Source organism: Dictyostelium discoideum (assembly GCF_000004695.1).
Source record: "Dictyostelium discoideum AX4 chromosome 2 chromosome, whole genome shotgun sequence".
In the NCBI taxonomy this organism is placed as follows: Eukaryota; Evosea; class Eumycetozoa; order Dictyosteliales; family Dictyosteliaceae; genus Dictyostelium; species Dictyostelium discoideum.
Genome location: NC_007088.5, coordinates 4,417,480 through 4,437,611, shown reverse-complemented (window position 1 = coordinate 4,437,611; position 20,132 = coordinate 4,417,480). Strand labels below are relative to the sequence as shown.

Here is a 20,132-nt window from a genome sequence, read left to right as displayed (position 1 = left end):
CAATAAAACATATTTATAAATAATTTTTTTTTTTATTTCTTTATTTTTTTTTAATTTTAAATTTTTATCTCTTTCTTTATATTTCATCTTTTTTCTCTGTGTAAAAAGTGCAATGCAAAATAACTTAATGAATAAAAAAATGTTGCCCAAGCTACCAAAACTCCAAATGATCCACCTCTTGTCCAATCTTCAATTCCATAATATTCAATAACTTGATTTCCATTGGTAAACTTGCATGGTTCATCTGTACACTTTAATTGTAAATCTTCAAATTGATTTATTACAACTGAAGAATAACCATAAAATGCTGGGTTGACCCAATGAAGCCATCCAAATGCTCTTGGTAATTCATTTGTAGGAACATAAAAACCTGCAAATAGCATGAAAACAACACTTAATGAAGAAGCATATGAGAATGTTAAATCACTTGTACCAGTCAAATTAGCTAATGAACTAATAAAAAAGGTTGAAAGTGAGTGAATAAAACTGTATACTAAAACAGCAAAGAAAAATCTACCGGCATCCATCCTCAAACGAGCCAACATATAACAAACTGTTACTTCTACCAATGTTACAAAGAATTCAATCGTTAGTTCAACAGTAATCATTGATAAAAAATAAGGAAAAGAATGATATATTTTTGAAGCTCTCTCTGAATTGAACAATTGTCTACCTGAAAGGAAAAGAGTAATCATTGAAAATGGTGATAACATTAAACCAGTGGTTAAAAAGAAAAGTGTACCCATAATTTTTTGAACATCTGCATCTGATTCTTTAAGACCTGCAAAACACGATCCAAAAAGTGCTCCAATAACAATTGCTATATTTCAATTTAATATTAATAATTTTATTATTGGATTTTATTAAAATAAAAATTAATATAAATGTACATACCTGTGATTACTCTTGATAATGCATTTCCTTTATTTCTAATAAATCCTCTCCATTCTCTATTTAGGAGAATCCAATATTGGTATACCCATGAAGTTGTTTTTGGAATATCAACATTCAAAGATGGATATTCAATTTCATTAGTTAGTTGATTCTCCCATTTATTTTCCCATTGATTACAAATTTCAGTATAACGTTCACCTTCACCAATTTCAACTGCTGAATCTAAACAAAAATCTGCTGGATTTGTATTATTTGGACATGGGTAACCTAATGATTCAAAATATTCCAAAATATTACTACCACTATATATCATTTTACCTTTAATAATTACCATTACTTTATTAATTAATTGAAAAATTTCAGGACGTGGTTGATGGATACTACAAATTACTGTAACACCTTTTAATGTTAAATTTAATAATGTTTTCATAATTTGTAATGCTGCAACTGAATCTAAACCACTTGTTGGTTCATCTAAAAATATTAAACTTGGATTTGTAATTAAACCACAACCAATACTAACCTTTTAAAAAAAATTAATTAAAAAAAAATAAAAAAAATTGTTAATTATGATTTATAATGATTAACTATTTGTTTAATACATACTCTACGTTTTTCACCACCTGATAAACCAGTAACAGCAACTCCTCCTGCCAAAACCCCACCAACCCTTGAATCTCTTTTCAATGTTAAACCTACATCCTCAATTACTTTTTCAACTCTTTTAATTTTTTCAATTTCAGAAACACCTGGAAGTTTTAAATCAGCATAAAATTTTAATGTTTCAAATACAGTGTAAGTTTGTAATAAAACATCTTCTTGTGTAACATAACTACAATACTAAATTAAAAAATAAAAATTTTTAATCGACAATTAGTAATTAATTTTAAATAGACGAAAAAAAAAAAAAAAAAAATCACCTTTTTGTAAGCTTCACCAATTTCTTTACCATTAACTAATAATTGACCAGTTATTTTACCAGTTGATTTACGTTGTGCTAAAATATCCAATAAAGTTGATTTACCTGAACCTGATGGTCCCATCAATGCAACTAAAAATAAAAATAAAAAAAAAAAAATAAAAAAAAAAGTTTAGAAAAAAAAAAAAAAAGTTTATAAAAATAAAAAAAAAAAAAAAAAAAAAAAAAAGGATAGATATAAAAATCATTTTCAAAAGAAAAAAAAATCAATTAATTATTTACTTACCTAATTCTCCTTTTTCAATAACACCACCAACATTATATAGAATAGTAATTTCTTTTTCATTTGAATTCTCTGTTTTATTATCTAGGTTAACAAATTCTGGATCAATTTTATTTTTATTTTTTTCTTTTTTATTTTTATTATAATTTTTATTTTCTACCTTATAAGATATATTTTTAAATGTAAGTTGAACACCTTTACTATCTCCATTTTCGCAAATATTAAAACTTTTATTATATTCTATTGTTTCCAACTCCATTTTTTCAATCTATTAATTAAACAAATTCTTAATTTCAAATTTTTTTTTTTTTTTTAATTCAAAAATTTAATTATTTTATATATTATTTAAAATTAATATAAAAAATATATTTTTATATTTTTTTAAAATAAAAATATTAATTAGTGATTAAAAAAGATTTTATTCTATTTTTATATTTTTAATTTTTTTTTTTTTTTTTTTTTTTTTTTTTTTTTTTTTTTTTTTTTTTCTTAAAATTTAAGAATTTTTTATTTATTTAAAAAAAAAAAAAAAAAAAATATATATTTAGATTGAACATGGTTTTTTGTAAACCGATCAAGCTTATTTAGAAAATATACTGATGTGGGGAATTATAAATAAAATAGTGCACTTTTTTAAATTTTCATATATATAAAATTTTATCCCCATTATTTTAATATTAAAATTATAATAAAACTAATCACACACAATCTGTTGTTTTTTTTTTTTTTTTTTTTTGTAAAATTGATCATTTATCCCCAAAATTAATTTTTTTTTTTTTAAGATTAGATTTCTAAGAAAAAAAAATTTTTTTGAGAAAATGAAAATTTTATTTTTTTTTTTTTTTTTTTTTTTAAAAAAAAATTAATCGATTTGGTTACTTATCGACAAAAATACCCTTAAACCACAACCTTTTCACAAAAAATATTTTGTTATTAGTGAAAGTCAAGATGGCCACTTTGAAAATAATTATTATTAATTTTTTATACTGATGTTGATGGTGATTTTTTTTTTTTTTTTTTTTTTTTTTTTTTTTTTTTTTTTTTTTTTTTTTTTTGTTAATATTTTAATTAATTTTTTTTTTATCTCTTTTCTTTGTTTAAAAAGTGTAATGCAAGGTATGAAGTCCAGAAAAAGAAAACAGTCCATGCAACAACAACACCAAATGAACTACCTCTTGTCCAATCATCTATACCATAATATTCAATAACTTGATTTCCATTACTAAATTGACATGGTATTTGAATAGTAGAATTTCCAACCGGGATATTTGGTCTTGTACATTCTAAAGGTAAATCTTCAAATTGATTTACAACAAGAGAAACAAATGAATAAAAAAGTGGATTAACCCAATGTAACCAACCAAATGATTTTGGTAATTCATTTGTTGGCACGTAAAAACCTGCAAATAACATATAAATTACAGAAAGCCCACCTATTTTTAAAATTTAATAAAAAGTTAGTACCAAAGGTAAATAAAATTTAAATATTATTTTTAGAGATGATTAAATTCAATACATACTTCCATAAGCAAAAGTCATATCACTAGTACCAGTTAAATTAGCAATTGTTGAAATCATAAAATCAGAGAGTAAATGAACAAAGAAATAAACCATAATTGCAAAGAAAAAGTGACCAGCAGTCCAACGTAAATGAGCGAATAAATAACAAATTGCTGCATTAATCAATGCGACCAAAAATACAATTAAAGTTTCCACAGTTACCATCGCCATATAGTATGGGAAAGAATGGTAAATTTTAGAAGCTCTCTCGGCGTTGAAAAGAGTTCTACCAGAAAGGAATAATGAAATCACTGCGAAAGGTGTTAAATTTAAACCAGTAATTAAAAAGAAAATTGTACCTAAAATCTTTTGAACATCAGCTTCAGTCTCTTTTAAACCTGCAAAACAAACACCAAATAATAAACCAGTAACCACTGCGGTACCAACTCTTGCTACGAAATTACCTTGGTTACGTAGGAAATCTTTCCATGTTCTACCTAATAGAATCCAATATTGGTATCCCCATGATGCAGTTTTTGGTTTCTCTACATTCACTGGTGGATATTCAATCTCATTCAATAATTCATTCTCCCAAATCTTTTGCCATTGATTACAAATTTCAGTATAACGTTCACCTTCACCAATTTCAACTGCTGAATCTAAACAAAAATCTGCTGGATTTGTATTATTTGGACATGGATAACCTAATGATTCAAAATATTCCAAAATATTACTACCACTATAAATCATTTTACCTTTAATAATTACCATTACTTTATTAAATAATGCAAAAATTTCAGGACGTGGTTGATGGATACTACAAATTACTGTAACACCTTTTAATGTTAAATTTAATAATGTTTTCATAATTTGTAATGCTGCAACTGAATCTAAACCACTTGTTGGTTCATCTAAAAATATTAAACTTGGATTTGTAACTAAACCACAACCAATACTAACCTTTTAATATTTTTAAAAATATATATATATTATTAATAATTTAAAACTTTTAAATTTTATTTAAATAATAACTAATTACATACTCTACGTTTTTCACCACCTGATAAACCTTTCATTAAAATACCACCTGGTAAAACACCACCAATCTTTGAATGAGTTCTCTTTGTTAAACCAATATCTTCAATAATTTGTTCAACTCTTTTAATTTTTTCAATTTCAGAAACACCTGGAAGTTTTAAATCAGCATAAAATTTTAATGTTTCAAATACAGTTGAAGTTTGTAATAAAACATCTTCTTGTGTAACATAACTACAATACTAAATTAAAAAATAAAATTTTTTTATTCAACAATTAATAATTAAAGCAGACAAAAAAAAAAAAAATAATAAAAAAAAAAAAAAAATTGAAAATTACCTTTTTGTAAGCTTCACCAATTTCTTTACCATTAACTAATAATTGACCAGTTATTTTACCAGTTGATTTACGTTGTGCTAAAATATCCAATAAAGTTGATTTACCTGAACCTGATGGTCCCATCAATGCAACTAAAAATGAAAATAAAAAAAAATAAAAAAAAATGTTTAGAAAAAAAAAAGGACAGAGATAAAAAAAAAAAATGATAAAAACAACCAATATAATTTTTGAAGATAAAAAAAATTATTTACATACCTAATTCACCTTTTTCAATAACACCACTAACATTATTTAAAATTGTTAATTCTTTTTCGATTGTTGTTGATACACCAGTATTCATATCACCAGTGGAACTTTCAGTGTCATTCTTTTTTTTAGCTTTTTCTTGTTTTTTAACTAATTTTTTATACTTTTTATTATCAACCTTATAAACAATATTTTTAAATGTTAGTTGAACACCTTTACTATCTCCATTAGCAAGGCTAATATTATTTGGAATAGTTTGTAATTCCATTTTAATATATTTTTTTTAAAATTTTTATTTTTATTTTTATTTTTATTTTTATTTTTATTTTATTTTTATTTTTTGTTTTAATCAAATGATGAGTTTTTTATGAGTGTTTATAAACAAAAAAAAAAAAAAAATTAAAAAAAACTTTTAAAATTTTAGAAAAAAAAAAAAAAATTACGTAATTACTAGGATATTTATTTTTAATTATTTATTTATTATTTTGTTTTTTTTTAAGCTTCCCAAAATTCTATTTTTAAATTTAATATTGTTTTTTGTAGGTTCTAAGTTATTGTTTTAAATAATAAATATCATTCTGATTTTTTTTTTGAAAAAAAATTGCGAAGCATGACGCGATAATTTAATTCCAAAAAATTAAAATTAAAAAAAAAATGGGAATTGTAACTTATTTTTTTTTTTGAAACAATCATTCCAATCTTAAAAAGGAACTCAATGAAACCATATGGTTATGATTGTAATGTAATTATTTATAAATGATCCGGTTTATTATCTCCACACAACTTGGGAAATCATCCAAAGATTATTTTTTTTTTTTTTTTTTTCTCACCGTTTTTGTGACATAATCATGAATCATTTACCAAGAACTTCAAAATTTTTTTTGACTCAATTTATAATTATTGTGACATAATTGTTATCATTTATTAAATGTATATTATTAAATTACATAAAAAAAAAAAAAAATAAAAAAAATAAAAATAAAAATAATATCTTTTTTTTTTATTGACAAATAATGAAGTGTTCAATTTATTTTTTTTATTTTTTATTAATTATTGATAATAGTTTAAATAAATAAAACTTTTACCAGGAAGTAATTAAACCAGAGGTAAAATTTTTTTTTTTTATTTTATTTTTATTTTTATTTGTTTAGTTTATTTTTTTTATAAGAATTAAATAATATTGTTTGAAAAATTAAGTTTTTGTAATAATATTGGTATTTTTACTCTTACTATTGGTTTATTTTTTTAATATTATTTATTCAAACAAATTACATAAAAAAGTTTCTTATTATGAATATTGATCAACACCACATTTAACTATTAAAGTTTTTAGATTCTATTTTGAGACTTTGTGGATTTATTGATTCACCATTTTTTAATTAAAACATTCCTTGGGTTAACCTATAAAATATTCAATAAATATCTAATATTTAATGATATTTTTTTTTTTTTGTTTAAAGTGTATGAAAAAAAAAAAAAAATAAAAAAAATAATTTGTAGATTTAAAAAAACACACACACACACATACATACACACTAATTCGTTCACGTACACTTACACACAAACATTCTACAAATAAAAAAAAAAAAAAAAAAAAAAAAAAAATTATTATTTTATTAAAAAAAAAAAAGGAAAAAAAAAAAAAGGAAGGAAAATAAAAAAAATATATAAATAGTTTAAAAAAAATCATTTAATATTTATTTAACAATAAATTATATCTACACTTAACTTTTAAATTATTTTAATATAAAAAAAAAAAAAAAAAAAAAAATGAAGATATTATTATCACTAATAATCATATTTTCATTATTATTTTCAATAGGATATTGTGTATGTCTAAATCTAAAATTCGATTTCGATTTTCACCCTTTTTTTTAAAAAAAAAAAAAATTTCTTTGGTATTAACACCACCTTTTTTCTTTTTCTCGATCTGTTTTTTTTTTTTTTTTTTTTTTTCCCAAAAGGATAACTATTTTAAAAAAAATAATGATCAAGAATTTAATTCAAAAAGAGAATTAGTTGAAAAAGAAAGAGATGAATTTAATAAAGATATTGAATCATTGTACAATACATTTAAAAAGTTTATATTAGAAACACCAATAAATAGTTATTTAGATAAAATAGAGAAAATAATTGAAGATGCTAATAAAATTGAAAAAGAACAGGCTATTAGATATCAACAAATTGAAAATCAAGAGTTATTAGAAGAATTTAAACAACAACAAAAAGAACAACAAAAAAATAGTGACAATAATAATGATAGCAATATTAAAGTGAGTAATAAACAAATAAAAGGTACTCAATCAACTTCAAATGATAATATTGGGTTGAGTTCAACAACAACAACCTTGGAAGATTTATTATTTGATTCATTAGGTTTAAATTCTGAAAAAATGCAAAAACTTTTAATTTCATTATCACTAGGCGCAGGTGGTAATCGTTCGCCACAAGATAATCAAAGACAACAACAACAGCATCATCACCAACATCAAAGACAACAACAAGAACAACAACAAAATAATGAAGAATTTGTAACACAAACACCAGAACAAACATCAAGACAACATCCAACATTACAGCAATTACAAGAAGAACAAGCAAGATTACAAGAATTACAAGAACAACAACAACAACAACAACAACAACAACAAAATCCAAAAGAAACTCGTCAACAAGAGGAATTACAAATTCAACAAAACCAACAATGGTTACAAGAACAATTAACTCGTCAACAAGAAGAATTGAAACTTCAACAAGAGGAATTAAAACGTCAACAAGAGATTGATCATCAACGTCGTTTAGAATTTGAACAAGAATTGGAGAAATTTAAAAAAGATCAAGCTGAAAGAGATGCAAGAGATCAAAAAGAGAAACAAGAAAGAGAAGCAAGAGAACAAAAAGAGAAACAAGAGAGAGAAGAAAAAGAGAAACAAGAAAAGGAGGAGAAGGAAAGAAAAGAAAAGGAGGAGAAGGAAAGAAAAGAAAAGGAGGAGAAGGAAAGAAAAGAAAAAGAGGAAAAAGATAAACAAAGACAAAATTCTTCACCTGCATTCTCCTCAAATGATGTTAATACTGGTGGCGCTTCTGATGGTGGTATAGTTATTCATGTACGTGAACCATCATCAGAAGGTATCTCTGATTCTTTGGCAGATGAAATATTGGGTTTTTTCAATCATTTAATTCATGATCGTATACCTTCTCGTAATCAACCAAAAGAAGACTCATTTGATAATATTCCAAACACTGAAGATACTTCAAATCCTGAATTATCACCAATTTTAAATAAAAAAAAAATAATAGAAAAAATTTAATAAAATTAATTAACTATGATTTTAAAAATAAAAAATTAGATTTATTAATTATTCATATGCATCTATTTTTATTTTTTTGAAATTTCAAAAAATTTAAAAAAAAAAAAAAAAAAAAAGTACTAAAAATGGATAAAAGATTTTTTAAATAATATAAAACTCATATTTAGTTTAAAACCTATTATTTAAATTTATTTTCTATATAAAATATATTGCTATTTCTTCTAAAAATAATTACAAAAAATAATAATTGAATCTTGAAAATAAAATTTTTCATCTAAAAAAAAAAAAAAAAAAAAAAAAAAAAAAAAAAAAAAAAAACTTGAATTATTACATTAAAAATAAATAAAATTAATTGATTAAAAAAAAAATTAAAAATTAAAAATCATATTGGAATGTTTTTATCAATATCTTATTGTAATCCTTTAAAAATTATTTTCAACAAGTTCCATCTTGATAATCCTAAAACATCTTCCCGTTTTTCCAATAAAAAGAAATTTTATTTTTTTTATTTTTAATTTTATTTTTTTTTTTTTTACTTTTTTTATTTTTGCAATTGTTTTTTTTTATTTTTTATTTTTTTTTTTCAAAAATTCATTTTTTAATTGACAAATAAAACTTAATAAAAAATATTAAGGTTTATTTGTTTTATTCAGAATTTTTTTTTATGAATAATTATAAAAATATACCTGCACCAGATTGGAAAAATGAACAAGTATCTAGTTGGTTAGACGCAATTGGATATTCAGAATTGATTCCAACATTTAGAGATTTAAAGGTAATTCCTCATTTTAAAAAAAAATAAAATAAAATAAAAAAAAAAAAAAACAATTCAAAATCAAATTCACACTACTTACTTTTTATTTTTTCTTTTTTTTGTTTATGGTATCCTTTTGAAAAAATAATAATAATAATAATAAAAGGTTGATGGCAGAAAATTATTAATAGAAGAATTAAAATTTAGTTGTGTAAATAAAAAAAATTTTAATCAACTCCTTTCTCAATTAAAAGAGCAATCACACCAATATATATTTCAACAAAAACCAATAAAATCAATACAACAACAAAAAAAATCAAATAATAATTCCGATGATAATGAAATGAGTAGTTTGGGTGGTTTTGTATATAAACCAGCAATTAACAATAACAATAATAATAATAATAATAATAATAATAATAATAAAAAAAGAAATAATAAAGATAGAAATAATAAGGATAGAAATAACAATACTTTTGAAGAAGATACTGAAACAAGTTACCAAAATAATTATAAAAATGATTTTGATCCAGGAATGATGGATGGTTTTATTGGGTTAAAGAGTGTATATGATGAATTAAAATCAAGTAAAAAGAATAGTAAAATTTTAATTGAAAGAATTGAACAAAACAAAACATCATTTTCAATGATTTTTTCAAAGACCAATTTAACCAATCAAATCATTGAGTGGATTATAGAGATCTTTTCACACAAGTCAGTATTGGAGAAATTAGATCACCCATTACAAATGGAATTCTATGGTAAAATTATGAAATCAGCATTAGTTTCCCATAATTCAAATCTTCAGAATTACTTTAAATCAAAATATGATCATCCAATTCAATTGTTTGAAAGGGCCGTTAAAATATTTGAAAAGATTTCAGATTTATTCGATATTGATTCAGTAGAATATACATTTAAGTTGGTTGATACCTTAAAAAACTCATTCACAAGTTTAATTAGTAATTATAATAACTATAATATTAATGATATTATAAAGAAAAAGAAACCAACCAATAATAATCAAAATCAACATGTTCAAGAAGATGAAGAAAATGAAAAAGAAAAAGAAAAACAAAAAAAAAAAATCAATTATATTAATCAATTTTTCGATAGATATAAGAAACTATTCGATGAATCAAATACACCAAAATGTTATAAAAAATTATCAATCGTACCAGAACCAGGTGAATTAAAAAGAAGATTAGATGAAAACAAATTAAATAAAATTAAAAAAGGTCGTTATAGTTCACCATATGAATATTTAGAAACTCATTTTCGTTTAATTAGAGAAGATATTATTAATCCATTTCGTACTGCTTTACAATCTTTTAATAAAGGTGAAATTGGTCCAAATTTATATACAAATGTTAGAGTTAGAGGTAAATATATATATAAATATAATAATAAAAATTATTAAATAATTAATTTTTTTTTTTTTTAAAAAGGTTTAACAACATCAGGATTTAAAATTGGTTATGAATTTACATTTGATTATCATCATAATATTGATTGGGAAACATTTCCAAAATTATTAAATGGATCATTAGTAGCATTAAGTTGTGATAATTTTCAAACGGTACATTTTATGATTGTTTCAGAGAGAGAAGAAAAAGGTGGTCATAAAAAGGTTGGTTTATCACCATATCAACAGCCAAGTGTAAACGATATAAATTTGGGCAATTCAAATAGTAATGGTTTAAAATTTAATAAGGAATTTTTTGATAATATTTATGTTATGATTGAATCACCATCCTTTTTTATATCCTATGAAAATATTTTATTATCATTGCAAAGAATTGATGAGGATAATTTACCATTCAAGGATACATTGGTTTATTGTAATAGAAAGGAGACTGAGACACCACCACAATATATTAAGGATAATCCAGTGTTTGATTTTAAAAAGATATTCAATGATGAAATTGAACTTTCAAACAAAGGTGATGATCCATCTCAAGTTGATATAATAAAAGATGGTTTTCCAACTCAATTGGGTCAATTAGATCCTTCACAAATGGTAGCGCTTGAACAAACACTTGGTTCATCGTTAAGTTTAATTCAAGGTCCACCAGGTACTGGTAAGTCTTTTATAGGTAAAAAGTTGTTTCATATAATACATAACAAAATGAAAGAGGATTTCGGTAGATCAGAGGCTAGTCCGATTCTAGTGCTTAGTCATACCAATCATGCCTTGGATCAGTTTACAAGTGGTCTATTACCAATTACAAAGAATATTATTAGAGTTGGTACAAGATCAAAAGATCCAGCATTAAAAGATTACACAATGAAAGCCAAAATTAAATATGGTGGACTTTCTCATGAAGGCTATAGAAAGATCTCTGAAATCACAATGCAACTTAGAGATTCATTAAAAAGATTAGTTGAACCATTTGGATTTGAAGATTTACAATTAGTTACCAATGATGAAGAAGATTATGAATCAGCATTTGAACATGAGAAACAATACCAACTTTGGATTAATCCAATTAGAGGTGAAATTGAAAATATTAAAAAGGAATTGAAAGAAGAGAATCATTTCGAGAATGCATTATCTCATCAATCAAATTATAAACTTAAAAGACCAGAGAAAAGGGTAATTAAATTTTCAGAGGATCAAGAATTAGAACAATCAGAGGATGATATATTTATCAATGATTCAATTGATATCGATAATGAAAACAATTATAAAATCGATAAGGATATTCTTAGAAATCAACTATTGGAAAGAAAAAAAGAGATGAAAACATTTGAAAGTAAAGGTGATTTCTCCTTCTCAAAGAATAAAAGAAATCAACCAAAGAAATATTTCAATGAAATTGGTAATTGTTTGAAATTTTTAGAATATAATGATGTACCAATGAGAGGTGAAAGAAAAAAGAATATAAAGAAAATTAACTCACTTGGAGAAAAAGAAAAAATTAAACTCTATAGATATTGGTGTAAAATTAAAGTTGAAAAATGTTTAGAGTTAATTGAGAAACTTTTTGAAGAATTTCATATTCAAACTCAAAATATTAAAAAAGCAGTCTCTGATGATCAAAGAGAACTCTTGCAAGGTGCTGAAGTTATCTCTGCCACTATCACTGGTGCTTCAAGAATGAAACAATTGTTTGAATCATTAAAGATTAAAGTTTTGATTATTGAAGAATGTGCATTGACATTGGAGGGTCAAATCACTGCTTGTTTACCATCAAGTATTCAACATTGTATTTTAATTGGTGATCATAAACAATTGAAACCAATTTGTACTGATCATACTTTGTTAACTAAATTCAATTTAAATATTTCAATCTTTGAACGTATTGTAGAGAATAAAGGTAGATGTTCAACATTGGCAACTCAACGTAGAATGGTACCAAGTATTTCACAATTTGTTGTACCAGTTTACCCAAATTTACAAAATCATAGTAGTGTTGTTGAAAAAGAGAGAATTAATTCAGCCGATGGTTATAGATCAATTGTTCGTGGTGTTCTTTATAATGTCTATTTCTTTGATCATTCTAATAGGGAAAGCCGTGCTCAAGAACCACATATCAATAGTAAATCCAATGCTTTTGAGGCTAGGTTAATCACAAGCTTTGCAAATTATCTATTGGATCAAAATTATGAACCAGAGAGAATTACAATTTTAGCTCCATACGCTGGTCAACTCTTGGAGATAAATGATGCTATCAATGAAAAAATGAAACATTCTTCAAATGTCCCACCTCAAGGTCAAACTCACCCACTACAACGTATTTTAGTTAGAACTGTAGATCAATATCAAGGTGAAGAGAATGATATTATCATCATTTCTTCGGTTAGAAATAATGAAAGAAATGTCGCAGGTTTCCTTTCATTAACAAATCGTATCAATGTTATGCTTTCAAGAGCGAGAGAAGGTTTATTCATTTTTGGTAATAGAGAATTACTTGAAAGATCAAGAGAGGATGCTGGAATTTGGAAAAATATGTTTCCAAAACTTGAAGAAAATAATCAAGTCGGTAAAACTTTACCATTGGTTTGTGAAAATCATAGAAAAGGTATCACTCATATTCGTGATGAAAAAGATTTCATTCAATATGCAAAAGATGGTGGTTGTAGTAAGCCTTGTGCCTTTTTATTGGATTGTGGTCATACTTGCTCAAAGAAATGTCATCCACTTCAAACTAATCATAATTTCAATTGTAACAAACCTTGTTTAAAACAATTGGATTGTGGTCATCTTTGTCAATTGGAATGTTGTAAAATTTGTCGTTGTGAGGTTGATATCGATAAAACTCATCCACGTTGTGGTCATTCTGTTAAAACTCCTTGTTATAGAGTATTAAATCCTTTTGATAGATGTTGTGAACCTTGTTCAAAATTAAATGATAAAGGTCTAAAATGTTTAAAAAAATGTTCAGATCTTTGTGAATTCAAACCATATCAAACTATTCAATCAAAACCAACAAATAATAATTATTATCAACAACAACAACACCAACAACAATTATATCAACAACAACAACAACGACAACCACAACAACAACAAAAACAACAACAACAACAACCAAATCATTATAAACCACCAGAGTTTTACCAACAACAACCAGAGTTTTTCAAACAACAATTACAACAATTAAGTTTACAACATGATCAACAATTAGAACAGGAGTTATTACAACAACCACAACCCTATCACTCATTTTCACAATCACAACAAAATAAACCAAAACCAGGTAATAACAACAATAATAATAATCATAATAATAATAATTATAATAAAAATAATAATAAAAATAAAAACAATAATAAAAATAATAACAATGGTAATAAGAATGTAAATAATCATAATAAAAATAATAATAATAATAATAGAAACAATAATGTAGATAAATATGGTTTTGGTGATGATTTTTTTGGTGATCAATCAACCTCTCAATTTCATTCTTCAACTGATGATTTAGAAATTCAAGTAGTTGGTGGTTTTTCATATGTTCCAGGTTCATTTTCTGATAATAATAATAATAGTAGTAATAGTCATAAAAAGAACAACCGTAATGGATATAAATAAAACATTAGTGACAAAAATAAAATTTTGTTTTTTTATTTTTTGGTCAAAAATGAATTTAATCCTTTTTTGTTTTTTTTTTTATTTTTTAATCATTTTCTTTTTTTTTTTATTTTTTTTTTTTTTTTTTTTTTTTTTTTTTTTCATCAAAAAATGTTTAAAATAACTAAAAATATTAATAAACTTTTAATTAAACAACAAAAATGTTTTTTTACAAATCATACACAACAAGTTAATAAAATTCATCAAATTTTAAATAATAACAGTGCAAAGAATAAAACTTTACATTTAAAAGAGATTAATGAAAATTTAAATGTTGATCATAATACCTATTTTAATTTATCAATTTGTTTAGATGATAACGAAGTTGTTGAATTAAAAAATGGTGAAAAATTTAATAAAAAGAAATTATTATTAAAATCAATTGATATGGAACCAAATTCAAACTCTTATCATAATTTAGCTTATTTAATTGATAATAATAATAATAATAATAATAATAATAATAATAATAATAATAATAATAATAATAATAATAATAATAATAATAATAATATAATTGAATTATTAAATGGTGAAAAATTAAATAAAAAAGATTTATATTTAAGATCAATTGATTTAAATCCAAATCATTCAATAGCGTATAATAATTTAGGTAATTTGTTGAATAATGAGAAATCAATTAAATTATTAGATGGTACAATTATGACAAGAAAACAATTATATTTGAAATCGATTGAAATTGATCCAAAATTTTCAAAACCATATCATAATTTAGCAAATCAATTAAATAGTTCAAATGAAGTGGTTACTCTATCGGATGGTACAAAAATGAATAGAAGACAATTATATTTGAAATCGATTGATCTTCAACCAAATACTTCAAATTCTTATTTTAATTTAGCTGAACAATTAGATACATCAGTTGAGAATTCTATAACTTTATTAAATGGTAAAACAATGACTGATATTGAACTATATTTAAAATCAATTGATGTTAATCCAAATTTAAAGAGTACTTCTTATTCATTTAATAATTTAGCAAATTTATTATTATCAAAACAACAACAACAAAAATCAGAACAACAACAACAACAAGGTGAAATTATAATAACTTTATTAGATGGTAGAAAATTAAATAAAAAACAATTATATTGTAAAGCTATTGAATTGGATAATAATAATGTTGAAGCATATTATAATTTAGCAGTATCTTTAAAACCTGATGAATCAATTTTAGTTGGTGGTAAAAATGTAAATAAAAAGGATTTATATATTAAATTATTAGAATTAGAACCAAATTATGATTCAACTTATTATAATCTTGCAATTATAATGAAACCAAATGAACTAATCACTTTAGGTAATAATAAAAATATATCTCAAAAAGATTTAATATTAAAAGCTATAGATTTAAATCCAAATCAAACTTTATTCTACAGATTTTTATTCAACTTATTATCTATAGATAATAATGGTAATAACGATTTTTCAATAACATTATTAAATGGAAAATCTTTATCAAAACAAGAATTAAGAATACTTTCAAAATTAAATGAAACTAATGAAAATCAAAGTCAAAATAATGGATTACTTTCAAAATTAAAAAAATTATTTTTTTAAATAAATTCTATCTTTTTTTTTTTTTTTTACTTAATATAATTTATTTATTTAATTTATTTTTTTACTCCCAAAGAAAATGTATTTTTTTTTTTTTTTTTTTTTTTTTTTTTTTTTTTATTTATTTATACAAGTGGTTAAAAAAAAACAATAATAATAATAAACAGTGTATACATATTTTTGCACTGTCACCAAGAGAATTGAAAATGGAAGATTATTTGATAAATATTGGATTATCTTTTATTGTTATATTTTTTGTTTATTTTTATTACTATTAAAGATTTTTTCACTGAAAAAACCAATAAAACTTACCCTAATTATAAAGATAATAAAAAAAGTAATGAATTTCAACAGAAAATAAATATTAACAATGATAATATTAATAATTTTATAAATAATAATAGTGATATTAATTATCGGAATATTAATAATAAAAACCAACCAATAATCAACAATAATAACTATAATAAAAATATAAAAAATAATTCCCAACATCAAAACAACCATTGTATAACTATTAATAATAATAATATTAACAACTATAATAATTTTAAAAATATTAATAATAATAGTAATAATAATAATAATAATAATAATAATAATAATAATAATAATAATAATAATAATAATAATAATAATAATAATATTGATAATATTGATAATATTGAGAACAATGATATTGGTTTACAATTAGTTTTACAAATTCAGTGTAAGGAAAAAAAGAATGTTGCCAAAAGTGATGATTTATTCTATAAGAAAATATTCCAATGTATGGTTATAAGAAATGAAATATTAAATCACCTACAAAATAAATATGTCAAACTAACAAGAGAACAGTTATTAGAATATAAAGAAAGAGAATATATTATTTGTTTAGAGTTGGTTGATATTGAAAATGAAAATACTCTGTTAAAACCTGGTAATATTCCACATTCAGTAGGGACTTTAATTTATAATTCAAAACAACCTCTTGCACATGGTGTGATTCCAAATAATAGTAAGACATTAAATATTACAGAATATGATTTCAATCATATATTGGAAAAAGGAGTAATACCAGAATCAGTTGAAAGTGTATCATTAAATCATGGATATAATAATCCAATAACTGGTTCACTCCCTTCCTCTTTGAAAATATTGGAATTTGGAAATGAATTTAACCAAATTTTAAAACCAGGAGATATTCCCAACAGTGTTGAATTTTTAAAATTGGGTGATCAAATTAATCAACCATTATTTAATATAATTCCCCCAAATGTAACAAATTTAGAATTTGGATTTTATTTTAATCAAAAATTAGACAATGAAACAATTCCACCCAATGTAAAAACATTAAAACTTGGTAATGATTTCGACATGTGTTTATTAAACTCTTCAATTCCAAAAAGTGTTACATCTCTAGCATTTAGTGAAAAATTCAATTAACAAATTCAAAAAAATCATTTATCTAACAACATCAAACACTTTCATTTGGAACTTGGTTCAACCAACCAATAATTGATTTCTCTTTACCAGATTCAATAACAAGTCTTACATTTGGTGCAAAATTTAATCAACAATTAAGATCCCTTCCTAAATTATTAAAACAATTAAAATTTGGTACTGATTTCAACCAAATATTACTACCTGGTGTACTTGGTGATGAAATTGAAAACCTTATCTTTGGAAATGATTTTAACCAACCACTTGGTATTTTAGGTCGAATATTACCTCATTCGATAAAGACTTTATCAATTTCCAGAAATTATACACCAATTATTCATAACTCATTTTCAAAAATATCAATTATTAAAAACTAATACAATAAAATAAAACTCTAATTAAAAAAAAAAAAAAACACTAAAATAAACAAAAAGATTGTGTAGATATATATATATATTTTTTTTTTTTTGATAGTCGGATAAAGATCAACAACCATTAAAAATAATTATATTTTATTATTATTATACATTTAAATATATTTGTTTGTGTGAGAAGCACTTTCATCACTAGTTTTAATTGTTTAGAAACATTTTCTGTGGACAATTGATGGACCTGATTCGTCATATTCTTCTTTGGAGATCCACATTTGTTGGAAAGTTGAGAGTGAAGCTAAGATAGATCCACCAATCCAGACAGAGTATTTACGTTCTGGTGGAGCAATGATTTTAATTTTCATGGTTGATGGGGCTAAAGCAGTTAATTCTTTGTTCATACGATCAGCAATACCTGGGAACATAGTTGTACCACCAGATAAGACGACATTACCGTATAAATCTTTACGGATATCAACATCACATTTCATGATGGAGTTATAGGTGGTTTCGTGGATACCAGCTGATTCCATACCTAAGAATGATGGTTGGAAGAGGGCTTCTGGGCAACGGAAACGTTCATTACCGATGGTGATGACTTGACCGTCTGGTAATTCGTATGATTTTTCGAGGGCTGATGATGAGGCAGCAGTTTGCATTTCAGCTTCAAAGTCGAGGGCGACGTAGGCTAATTTTTCTTTGATATCTCTGACGATTTCTCTTTCAGCAGTGGTGGTGAATGAGTAACCACGTTCAGTTAAGATTTTCATCATGTAATCAGTAAGATCACGACCAGCTAAATCTAAACGTAAGATGGCATGTGGTAAGGCATAACCTTCATAGATTGGAACAGTGTGGGAGACACCATCACCTGAATCCATAACAATACCGGTGGTACGACCAGAGGCATATAAGGATAAGACAGCTTGAATGGCAACGTACATGGCTGGGGTGTTGAAGGTTTCAAACATAATTTGGGTCATTTTTTCTCTGTTGGCCTTTGGATTTAATGGGGCTTCAGTTAAGAGAACTGGGTGTTCTTCTGGAGCAACACGGAGTTCATTGTAGAAAGTATGATGCCAGATTTTTTCCATATCATCCCAGTTGGTAACAATACCGTGTTCAATTGGGTATTTGAGGGTTAAGATACCTCTCTTTGATTGGGCTTCATCACCTACGTAAGAGTCTTTTTGACCCATACCGACCATAACACCAGTGTGTCTTGGACGACCAACAATTGATGGGAAAACAGCACGTGGGGCATCATCACCAGCAAAACCGGCTTTACACATACCAGAACCATTATCGATAACTAAAGCTTGAACATCTTCACCGTCCATTTTATTGTTGTATTATATTTAAATATTTGTTTATTAAAACTATAGAAAAAAAAAAAAAATGATTTAATTTTTCATTTTATACCCCTTGAAAAAAAAAAATAAAAAAAATTAAAAACCCAATAAAATCCCATTTTTCAAAAAAAATAATTAAAAAAATTCAAAAAAAAATAAAATTTTAAAATGGCTTGTTTTTTTTGATGAAATTTTTAATGGGAGTGGGTTACCCAATTATTTTTTTGAAAAATATGAAAAAATCTTTGAAACCACCATAACCAGCAATTCAAATAAAATTCAAAAAAAAAAAAAAAAAAACATTTTATGACTTAATTATAATTATTTTTTTTGGTGTTTGATTAACATATCTTTAAATTAATTACTATTATTATTATTTTTTTTTTTTTATTATTATTTTATTTATTTATTTTTTTTTTTTTTATTTTTTTTTTTATTTTTTTTTTGAATCCCAATTTTTTAAATTTCTGAACACAACAAAGAAAATATCACATTTTAATACCACTAAAATTAAAGTTAAAATTCATTTTGCAAGAATATTTAAATTTTCATTTTAATGGTAATGTAATTTAAATATTTTTTGCCATTATAATGACATTTGATTTTAAATGTATTTAAATGATATTAAAATACTATTTAAATTACATTTTATTTTAAATGATATTTTAATGCTGGATTTTCTTTATGGTGATTGTCGAAAAAATAAAAAAAAAATAAAAAAAAAATAAAAAATAATATTATAACTTTGAAATTTTAACTTAACCTTTCAATTTTAAAATTATATTAAATCTTGGATAAAAAACAATAAAAAACAATAAAAAATTAAAATTAGTTTGTTTTTTTTTTATTCTGCCAATATTTTTATTTTTTTATTTTTTTATTTAGGATTTTCGAAATTGAGAATCTTTTTTGGTGACGTGGGATATTTTTTATGATATTAAAAGAAAAATTTTAAAAAGAATAAAAAAAAAATAAAAAAAAATAAATTAGAATAAAAATAAAAAAAAAGAATACCTGTGAAGTTTTTTTTTATTTTTTGGTTGATATTAAT

At 23.5% G+C, this 20,132-nt stretch overlaps 7 protein-coding genes across 7 annotated transcripts; 4 read left to right on the top strand and 3 right to left on the bottom strand.

Moving 5' to 3' along the window:
* Window positions 1-83: 83 nt before the first annotated feature.
* On the bottom strand, window positions 84-2,355 carry abcG8 (ABC transporter G family protein; the record flags this gene model as incomplete). Its single annotated transcript, XM_639046.1, has 5 exons — window positions 84-820; window positions 895-1,417; window positions 1,501-1,734; window positions 1,815-1,945; window positions 2,100-2,355. 5 exons carry the CDS (start codon window positions 2,353-2,355, stop codon window positions 84-86), a joined length of 1,881 nt encoding a protein of 626 aa, XP_644138.1.
* An 821-nt stretch (window positions 2,356-3,176) lies between these two features.
* abcG12 (ABC transporter G family protein) lies at window positions 3,177-5,484 on the bottom strand (the record flags this gene model as incomplete). The annotated part of the gene is made up of 5 exons (XM_639045.1): window positions 3,177-3,529; window positions 3,617-4,556; window positions 4,640-4,873; window positions 4,971-5,101; window positions 5,226-5,484. The coding sequence occupies 5 exons, from the start codon at window positions 5,482-5,484 to the stop codon at window positions 3,177-3,179; spliced, it is 1,917 nt and encodes a 638-aa protein (XP_644137.1).
* Window positions 5,485-6,986: 1,502 nt separating this feature from the next.
* DDB_G0274659 (hypothetical protein) lies at window positions 6,987-8,527 on the top strand (the record flags this gene model as incomplete). The annotated part of the gene is made up of 2 exons (XM_639044.1): window positions 6,987-7,046; window positions 7,181-8,527. 2 exons carry the CDS (start codon window positions 6,987-6,989, stop codon window positions 8,525-8,527), a joined length of 1,407 nt encoding a protein of 468 aa, XP_644136.1.
* Window positions 8,528-9,191: 664 nt separating this feature from the next.
* DDB_G0274483 (hypothetical protein) lies at window positions 9,192-14,319 on the top strand (the record flags this gene model as incomplete). The annotated part of the gene is made up of 3 exons (XM_639043.1): window positions 9,192-9,302; window positions 9,448-10,663; window positions 10,730-14,319. The coding sequence occupies 3 exons, from the start codon at window positions 9,192-9,194 to the stop codon at window positions 14,317-14,319; spliced, it is 4,917 nt and encodes a 1,638-aa protein (XP_644135.1).
* A 150-nt stretch (window positions 14,320-14,469) lies between these two features.
* On the top strand, window positions 14,470-15,939 carry DDB_G0274911 (hypothetical protein; the record flags this gene model as incomplete). Its single annotated transcript, XM_639042.1, has 1 exon — window positions 14,470-15,939. The coding sequence occupies one exon, from the start codon at window positions 14,470-14,472 to the stop codon at window positions 15,937-15,939; it is 1,470 nt and encodes a 489-aa protein (XP_644134.1).
* A 764-nt stretch (window positions 15,940-16,703) lies between these two features.
* On the top strand, window positions 16,704-17,735 carry DDB_G0274909 (hypothetical protein; the record flags this gene model as incomplete). Its single annotated transcript, XM_639041.1, has 3 exons — window positions 16,704-16,710; window positions 16,814-17,344; window positions 17,452-17,735. 3 exons carry the CDS (start codon window positions 16,704-16,706, stop codon window positions 17,733-17,735), a joined length of 822 nt encoding a protein of 273 aa, XP_644133.1.
* A 203-nt stretch (window positions 17,736-17,938) lies between these two features.
* act14 (hypothetical protein) lies at window positions 17,939-19,069 on the bottom strand (the record flags this gene model as incomplete). The annotated part of the gene is made up of 1 exon (XM_639040.1): window positions 17,939-19,069. The coding sequence occupies one exon, from the start codon at window positions 19,067-19,069 to the stop codon at window positions 17,939-17,941; it is 1,131 nt and encodes a 376-aa protein (XP_644132.1).
* Window positions 19,070-20,132: the final 1,063 nt, after the last annotated feature.